Source organism: Otolemur garnettii, unplaced genomic scaffold (assembly GCF_000181295.1).
Source record: "Otolemur garnettii isolate 467f Iridium unplaced genomic scaffold, OtoGar3 scaffold00005, whole genome shotgun sequence".
Lineage (NCBI taxonomy): Eukaryota > Metazoa > Chordata > Mammalia > Primates > Galagidae > Otolemur > Otolemur garnettii.
Window position 1 is genome coordinate 25251631 of NW_003852400.1, and position 9794 is coordinate 25261424.

At 41.7% G+C, this 9794-nt stretch overlaps 1 protein-coding gene across 1 annotated transcript in view; it reads right to left on the reverse strand.

Moving 5' to 3' along the window:
• COL28A1 (collagen type XXVIII alpha 1 chain) overlaps positions 1-9794 on the reverse strand; it is a 190010-nt gene that overhangs the window by 22638 nt on the left and 157578 nt on the right. Inside the window, exons 27-29 of the mRNA XM_003782701.2 lie at positions 1601-1669; positions 969-1049; positions 844-879 (exon numbers count right to left, since the gene is read on the reverse strand). Coding sequence (XP_003782749.1) covers positions 844-879; positions 969-1049; positions 1601-1669 — 186 coding nt within the window. The remainder of the gene's footprint in view (positions 1-843; positions 880-968; positions 1050-1600; positions 1670-9794) is intronic.

Consider the following 9794-nt stretch of genomic DNA (forward strand, 5'->3'; position numbering starts at 1 on the left):
AAAAAAAAAAAAAAAAAAAAAAAGGCAAACGAGCCTGTAGTACATGTGCAGCTCTGTCTGTCACATGTCCAGCTCTCTGGCTGTCACCACCTGCACTCCCCCCTCACTCCTGGATTTTCCTGGCACTGCATCCCCAGACTGTGACCCATGGAGAAAACAAAAAAGAAACATTCCAGCAGATGCAGTACCTTCAAATCATAAAGGAAGATTTATACTTTGCTATAGAAATCTTAAAACTTTCCCACCCACAAGACTTTCAAGAGTCAGATTTCTGCTTTTAATGGTGTGGGGAGAAGAATAGGAAAAGTTTGCAGAAGCTCAAGAAATATATATTGAATAAGCAAATCAATATATAAGTGTCACTCCCATGTCATGATTGCTATTCTCCTCAGAGCACTTCCTAAAGGAACTTATTCAGGAAAAAGAGAGCTCCCATTCTAAAGGGAGGAGGACCACGTAAAATACAAAGTCACTTGATCAAATGGCTTCTTTGAAACAGCTCACCTCCTTGTTGCCAATAACAGCAAGAGGAACTTCCTTCTTTAAAACAGTTCACCTCCTTGTTGCCCATAACAGCAATGTGATCCTTTTACTAGGGTTAGAGGGGCCGTAGTCCCACACCTCCACCAGGAAGCCGGGCAGGTTGCCTGGTGTTATTTCTCCCTCACATTTACATTCAATTACTTCATACATCAAGTCCTCACTGGGCTGGTAGCAGTCACACTCATTTAAAACAGCAACTGGAATTCTGCATCCAAAGAATTTATAATTCTAAAGCTAACACATGACTGCAATAATTTTGCAAGCACAAACCCTCCAGTACCCTCTAGGATGGATACTCACCGTAAGTCCCAGCTCTCCTTTGGGTCCTTGTAACCCCTACTTAGTGTAAGAAGAGAGAAAGTCAGGATAGGTTGGAACCAGTTAGAGCACAAAGTCATTGTGAGACTTTAAAAACTCCTTCTTGCCTGTATTCCTGGAGGTCCGGGCTCTCCGATTTCCCCTTTATCACCTTTCTTCCCCACATCGCCCTGTTCGCCATGCTCTCCCTTCATAATACAATAAAAAGGTAAGCTCAGAAGGAAATATTAAAACTAAATGGGAAAAACTCTACGATGTGGTTTATTTGCAACTAGTATCTCCTAAACAACCCCCATTCTTGGTGATACAAATATACCATATAAAAAATTGGGCGCAGTTTTTTTATATTCCTTCAGCTATGATCATCTGATTCCGATGGACAGGCAATCTCAAAGTGAAGCGATCGTGAGATACCATCTGATTAGCTGTCTGCCTTTGGGCCATTCAACTATTACTTAATGTACTAGAAAACTGAATTATCTGGCATCTCCTCTCTGTTATGCTTTATGGATTTATTCCCTTATTGACTGGCTCCTGAGAATGAAGAGGAAATGGTATAAAGTGAGCATGTTCGTGGGTAGAGAAGGCAATACAGAAAGATTTAATTTCCAGTGGGATTTTTTTTCTTCTGAGAGTTATAAGGAGGAGCCCAACACACATATGAGGGTTCTTCTAAAGTTAAAGTTAAGCTATTGAGATCCTAAGCCTAAACCTTTCTCTAAGTCACTGAAACACTTACCTTCTGGCCCGGGAGGCCATGGCCCATTGTGCCCTTTGGCCCTGGAAAGCCTTGAGGTCCTTGTTCCCCCTATATAGGATATGAGAAAAAGAAGTTCCTAGTAACTTCCCAGGGTAACTCACAATAACACTTACAGTTTAACAGGGGTCTTCAAACTTTTAAAACAGGGGGCCAGTTTGCTGTCCCTCACACCGTTGGAGGGCCGGACTGCAGGCCCCAGGATGAGCTGGCTGCTAAGCAGGACAGTCAGGCGGCAAAAACACCTGGCGGGAGGATAAATGTCCTAGGCAGGCCGCATGTGGCCTGTGGGCCATAGTTTGAGGACGCCTGGAACCACACTACAGCATCATCTGTCTTAGTAGGCAGGGATTAGCAGTCTTCTTTAATCAGTTTACAGTCGAGAGAACACATTTAGGTGCATTTTCACTTTCTACGTTTTCAGTCAACCATCATCAACAGGATTGGAAAATGTGTGAGTACAGTACAGATACTTTGAGGGAGATAGAGGAAAGAGACCACATTCACATAACTCTTATTAGAGAATATTACTATAATTGTTCTATTTTTATTAGTAGTTGTTAATCTGCCATGCCTAATTTATAAATTAAATTTTATTCTGGATATATATATATATATATATACATATATATGGAAAAGCATAGCATACCTATGGTTCATCCACTGGGGATCCTGGAACACATCCACATGGATAAAGGGGGACTACTGTAATCGTTTCCCAGAAAAGAACTCCAGAATGGGCAGGGTGCGTGGCTCACACCTGTAATCCTTGCACTCTGGGAGGCCGAGGTGGGTGGATCACCTGAGCTCATGAGTTAAGAACAACCTGAGCTGGAGCAAGACCTTATCTCTAAAAATGGCCAGGCATATGGCAGGCACCTGCACTCCCAGCTACTTGGGAAGCTGAGGCAAGAAAATGACTTGAACCTAAGAGTTTGAGGTTGCTGTGAGCTGTGATGCACTCTACCAAGGGCAACAAAGTGTACTGTACCAAGGGTAACAAAGTGTAATTCTGTCTCAAAAAAAAAAAGAAAAGAAAAAACCCAGAACCCTGGAAAGGTATTGGTGCCACTTAAATAAGGCCTAAACATTAAACCAACACTTAGATTCCACATTGAAAATTCAAACAGAAGAAGGAAGAGGAGAAAAATCTGTCTGTTCCCAAAGATAGCACTCCTAACACAGATGTCTGAAGGTGGGAATGTGTAGGTAACACAGAACCCACAACCCCACTCCAGTCCCTGAGGAGCACTCTGGGCAGCGCCTCTGCAGCCCCCTCCCACTCGTGCAGGAGGGCAGGGTCTGCCTACACGCAGGCTGGGTGGCCAGCCCACAGGGGGACCTGAGAGAACATGGAGATATCTGCCTAACATTCTAACACCCTCTGTTCTGATCGAAAAGGAACAACAAAAAAATTATATAAAAGGTATCCTCTTAAGAAAGATGTCTCACAAAGGACACTCTGGTGTAAGTTTGTTTCCTGAGTTCTTGTGAGGTGAATAAGAGCATCCTTCCTGCAATGCGGTGCATGGTAGGAAGGTAGCTTTGGGTCATCAGGGAGATGCTGCGGGACCATGGAACCTGAGTCGGGAGGTAGGGCCAGGTGTAGGGAGATTACAGAGTTGTTAGAACACTAAAAGGACATCTGTGCTTAGCTTTGTCCCAACCCCAAAGGACTGTGGAAAAACAACAGAGCTACAACTATGGTGGGACAGTGAATTATCACTGGGAGTTAGATTCTTAGACAAAGAGGGTTCAGAAAAAATTCAATATCTTTTTGATAATTACACAGAATAATTATTCTTTGATAACATTTTAAATTCCTACAGGAGCTAATACAGAAGGTGTCCAGTAAATGTTTCTGACTAACTAGCCAGCCGTCTTTAAGAAAAACACAATTTCCTAACCAAGCTGAGAGCTGTTCACTGTTATACCCTGAGGGAGAAACCTCAGAGTAGCCAATTACCACATTAGGATCAGTCCTGTGTTTAAGGATTTATTTTGCATAACTTCATAAAATAAGTATCTTCAGTATAATTGTTAACCCTCCAGGCATCTGAGTTTCCCTATAATAAAGGCCTGGGGGTTTTTTTCTTTTTAAGTACCTGTTTTGTTTTTTTTTTTCTTTTTCCCTTACAAGTACCCAAAGGCTTCTGACAACTTTCAGAGTAGATGTTCTGGCTAAAAGCCTTTAGTAAGTCAGTCTGTATCTTAGCTTGGCAGAGGTGAATGCTATTCAATCAGATTTTTTCTTTATAAACTCAGGAATATGATAAGCAATGATTTGAGTATATGTCTGAAGCTACTGCAGGAAAGAACCTGTCTATCAGAAGGTATAATTAAATCTAAATTCAAACCCAGGTTCTTAGTCCCTATATCACTATATTCCATTCTTAGATCTGTCCTGTTGAAAATGTGATAGTTGTTTTTTTTTTTTTTTATGTTCATGGCAGCATCACTTAATATGCTGCAAAATTATAAACAATCTGGAAGCTCAGTAAAAAGGAGAACAACCAAGAAAAGTGTATGTCATTGTTCCTAGATGGCAGGAAACATAAAGCAAAAACAGAAAGGGATCTCAATTAATGCACCAGACCAACAAGAGGCAGCTCCCCTCTTGCCTGAGAAGCAAGCGTAAAATGAAGGCCACCTGCACTAGGACAGGCTGAGGTCGTAGAAAACGCACCCCACTGTGTGGCTGGTGAAATGGAAGAGGAACGTACTGACCACCATTTGATTCAAAGCCCTTCCTTTAGTAAGACTCAGAAAAAATTAAGTTGTGTGCCCTTCCTAGAGATTATACAGTTCTACCAACGGCTGGCCGAGGGGTCCTGGAGTCCCCACCTGGACCACATGGGCAGTGGGCACAGAGCAGGCACTGGTGCCAAAATGTGACATGTTTTTGTTGTTTGTCTCGGATGATTGCTTGTTCTCTGGGAGAGAAATTTCTAATAATAATGCACAACTATCTTAATGTTTTAATAGTTTTTTATTATTTTTACATTACTGATATGTCAAGAAACAATAGTTTCTCTTTCTAAATGTTTTCTTAGTAAGGCGCAGGAAGGAAAAAAAATAACAAATCCACATTTTAAAATGGATGTCTAGCTTCTGCTCAGTGCAGAAAAGTGGGGGGAGGGATGCTGCTCTCATTCTTAAAACAACAAAAAATGTTAACTAATCTGTGAAGTCACAACTTTCCTTGAATTCATCCTGGAGGTGTGGCTGCATGGCACCCAGCTAACTCAGCATCTAAGGAAACTCAGAATCATCTAAGGAGAGACGGGACTTGGACCCTCGCTCACCTGGAGGAGGTGCCAGATGTTATACAAGCTGGTAAGAATTCAACTAAAATTCTCAGCAAGTTGCAAAGTCTGAGTGTGAGCTAGCCCGAGAGGATAAGAGCTCCAGGAGCTGCAGGCACAGGGGGAAATGACAGGCACTCATAGGCTATGCTCTCATTACTTCACCTATGCTCAGGAGAAAGCCTGGGGCAGAGCTCCAGGTGTGGCAGGCCAGGGAGGAAAGGCCCAGGCATATGTTAGCTGTGCTGCTCAAACAAAATATGTGCTTTAGATGAGGGTCCCTAGAAACAAGAGCAGTTTATTTCTGATAGTTCTAGAGGTTAAGAAACCTAAGATCAAGGCACCAGCAGATTCAGTGTTTGTGAAGGTCCATTTCCTAGTTCACAGATGGTGCCTTCTTGTGTCTTTACCTGGTGGAAATGACGAGGTGTCTCCCTGGGACCTCTTTTTAAGGGCACTAATCCCATTCCCAATGGCAAAAGTGACCCAAAGGCCCCACATCCTAGTACCATCACCTTGAGAGTTAGGATCTCAGCATTTGAATTGGGGAGGGGGGATGCAAATATTCAGACTAAGGAAGTAGAATAAAACTTGCAGGAGTGAATGAACCTGGAATCAGACCTTCAGAGAGATGTTCTACCACTTGGGGAGGTTCAGAAAACCATTGTCAGCCCAGACCATTAGAAGCTTCCTCCGAGTTTGCTAGAACCTATTAAACCGTACATGAAAAGGGGAAATGTTACTGTATGTAAATAATCCTTTACTAAAGAATGAAAACGGGGGGCGAAGGCAAGATGGTGGACTGAAGCCAGCTTTTTACAGAGGCTCCCATCCAGAAGGAGACTTAAAGGACAGAAGTTTAGCAAGGGACCTGATGGTTTGGAGCAGAGCCAAGAGAGAAGATCCAAGAATGCACTTCAACCTTGCTAAGGTGAGCTGCAAACCCAAAAATACAATCAAAAGGTACAAAATCCATTACCAAGTGGACAGAAGTCCCCTCCCCCACAAGAAGGGCTCGTGGTTTATTCCATATAAACAAGCGAGCAAAGTTCAAACATCCTCCCACTCCATCCCATGGGAGAGACCCTCTAAAAACTAGACCTCCTACCCCTGCTGGCATGCCACAGCACCCTCCTGCCAGGCATAAAACTGTAAAACTGTATAAAACTGTATATATTCCCTACCTGCCACTCTGAACTCTGAGGATTCCCCCCCACCCCACTCTCACCCTGAGGTCTGGAGGTTTGTCACCCATGGAGTCCAGAATCTTGGGCATTTCTTTGAGAGGAGTGTAAGGGGAAAGGGCTGGTGCTGCTCTGTGCTGACTCTGTGACACGGGAGCGAGGAGAAGAGCCTTAGCTCAGAGGAAGCCATACAGGAGCTGCCTGACACCATTCCGGATAGGCACGCCCTGTCTCTCTGGGCAACCAGAGGTTCTGGAAAGCAGCCACTGGCAGAACAGACTTGGGAAGTTGTAAGTAAAGAGACCATTAGCACCTAGCCCTCAGGGGAATATAGCTGAGACAAAGGCAGTGGGCGGGCAGAAGTTGGAATTGACACCTGCCTGTAAAGCATAATTGCTTGCTGCCTAGGGCTGAGTTTCTTATCAGCACTAGCAGCCTCTGACTTACAGAGGAACTTAGCTGGGACAGAAGGAGCAGGGCTGGAACTGAATGAACTTCCCTAGCCTAAATTCTTCCCTTGCCAGACTCATATCACCTGGTGACTCTGGCAGTCATAAACCCTAGGAACAGTTCCTCACTGGAGTGAACTGGGTTACAGCCCTTTGGGATTACCAGTGACTGGATGCAAGGTGAGGAAGGAGGTATCAACCTTCACAGACTAATTCATTTTCTGGGTAGGTCCTTTTGCCCTCACGGAGCACTGGAGCAAGTTATATCTGAGCTGCCAGCAGAACCCTCTTATCTAGGTACTAGAGACATTTGAACTCTCCTACCTGAGACTGGTGCTGACTGGGATAACCGATTTGGACCCCTTGAACTGGGCAAATCAACCAAGGACTATCCAAAGTGGCACCCTGGGTGTATGGTTCAGGGAAGGTTTGATTTTCCTTGCCCAACTGTTGGGGGGGGGGCAACTTAATTGCTGGTATTTCTCTAAGGCTGAGACTTCAACCAAGAGTAATTGATTCACTAGGGTAGGTCAGAGACCAAAAATAAGACAGAGCCACTTAGCCCCATCAAGCAGGTCCCCAGTCTCTCAGGCCGTAACACCATATGGGTCCTTGACAAAGCTCAAGGGGAAAAGCCAAATGGGGTAAAATAATCATGAGGCAGAATCAGCAGAAAAGCTCTGGTAATATGAATAACCAGAGTAGAACAACCCTCTCAAGAAAGGATGTGGCTGGTAATATGAATAACCAGAGTAGGTCAACCCCCCTCCCCGAAAGGATGTGGCAGATGAAACTGAAGATCCCCTTCATAAACAGATGGCTAAGATGTCAGAAATCAAATTCAGAATTTGGATTGCAAATAAGATTAATAGAATAGAGGAAAAGATAGAATTAGAAATTCAAGGAGCATTCCAAAAGTTCACTCAAGAATTCCACGAATTCAAAGATAAAACCACCAAAGATTTTGAAATATTGAGGCAAGAGATTGTAGCCCTCAAGGATCTGAAAAGTACAGTAGAATCTCTTGGTAATAGAATGCAGCAGGCAGAAGAAAGGATCTCAGACATAGAAGACAAAGTTTCTGAACATGCCCAAGCATCCAAAGAGGAACAGAAATGGAAAGTAAAAACAGATCATTCTCTCAGACAGCTCTGGAATAATTTGAAGAAAACTAATATTCTCCTTATAGGAATCCCTAAAGGCAACAAAGTTGCTTCACAAAACACAGAGGCTCTTCTTCATGAAATTATGAAAGAGAACTTTTCAGATATGCCAAGAGATCCTGAAATTCAGATAGCAGACAGCTTCAGAACCCCAGCACTACTCAAACCAAATAAGACATCCCCCAGACACACCATAATTAACTTCACTAAAGTTAATATGAAAGAGAAAATCCTGAAAGCAGCTAAATGTAAGAAAACCATAACCTAAAAAGGGAAGAATATTAGAATGACTGCAGATCTCTCTGTCAGAACCTTTCAGGCAAGAAGGGGGTGGTCATTGACATTTAATCTCCTAAAACAAAATAACTTTCAACCCAGGATCCTTTTTCCAGCTAAACTGAGTTTTATTTATGATGGAGAAATTAAATACTTTAATGACATTCATATGTTGAAGAAATTTGCCATAACTAAACCAGCTCTCCAGGATATTCTCAGACCTATCTTCCCTAATGACCAGTGCAATCCTCCACCACAAAAGTAAACTCACTCAGAAACTTTTGATCAAACTCCAACTTCTACACTGGCGAAAGGATTAAAAACTTCCACTGGACTTCTAACAACTTGATACCTAATATTTTATCAGGCTTATCAATAATTTCAATCAATGTGAATGGCTTAAATTGTCCCCTAAAGAGGCACACATTGGCTGATTGGATACAGAAACTCAGACTGGACATCTGCTATATACAAGAATCTCATCTTATTTTAAAAGACAAATATAAACTCAGAGTGAAAGGATGGTCATCTATATTCCAGGCAAATGGAAAGCAGAAAAAAGCAGGTGTTGCAATTTTATTCACAGATACAATAGGCTTCAAACCAACAAAAGTAACCAAAGATAAAAATGGCCACTTTATATTTGTTAAGGGCAATACTTACTATAATGAGATCTCAATTATCAATATCTATGCATCCAACCAGAATGCACCTCGATTTATAAAAGAGACTCTAACAGGCATGAGCAACTTGATCTCTCCCAGCTCCATCATAGTTGGAGATTTTAACACTCCTTTGGCAGTGTTGGATAGATGCTCCAATAAGAAGCTGAGCAAAGAAATCTTAGATTTAAATTTAACTATTTAACTTCTGGACTTATCAGACATCTACAGAACATTTCATCCTAACAAAACTAAATACACATTTTTCTCATCAGTACACAGAACATACTCCAAAATTGATCACATCTTAGGTCACAAATCTAACCTCAGCAAATTTAAAAGAATAGAAATTATTCCATGTATCTTCTTGGACCATCATGGAATAAAAGTTCAACTCAGTTACAACAGGAATCTGCAGACTCATACAAAAACATGGAAGCTAAATAACCTTATGCTGAATGATAGATAGATCAGAGATGAGATCAAGAAGGAAATTACCAAATTTATAGAACAAAATGATAACGAAGACATAAGTTATCAGAACCTCTGGGATACCACAAACGCAGTCCTAAGAGGGAAATTTATACCACTGCAAACCTTCCTCAAGAGAATGGAAAGAGAGGAAGTTAACAACTTAATGGGTCATCTCAAGCAGCTGGAAAAAGAAGAACATTCCAATCCCAAATCCAGCAGAAGAAAAGTAATAACCAAAATTAGAGTAGAATTAAATGAGATTAAAAACAAAAGGATTATAGAACAGATCAACAAATCAAAAAGTTGGTTTTTTGAAAAAATCAACAAAATTGATAAACCTTTGGCCAATCTAACCAAGAAAAAAAGAGTAAAATCTCTAATCCCATCAATCAGAAACAGTAAAGACGAAATAACAACACACCGTTTAGAAATTCAATAAATCCTTAATGAATATTACAAGAAACTTTATTCCCAGAAATATGACAATCTGAAGGAAATCAACCAATACTTGGAAGCACATCATCTCCCAAAACTTAGCCAGAATGCAGTGAAAATGTTGAATAGACCTATATCAAGTTCTGAAATTGCATCAACCATACAAAATCTCCCTAAAAAGAAAAGCCCAGGACCAGATGGCTTCACATCAGAATTCTACCAAACCTT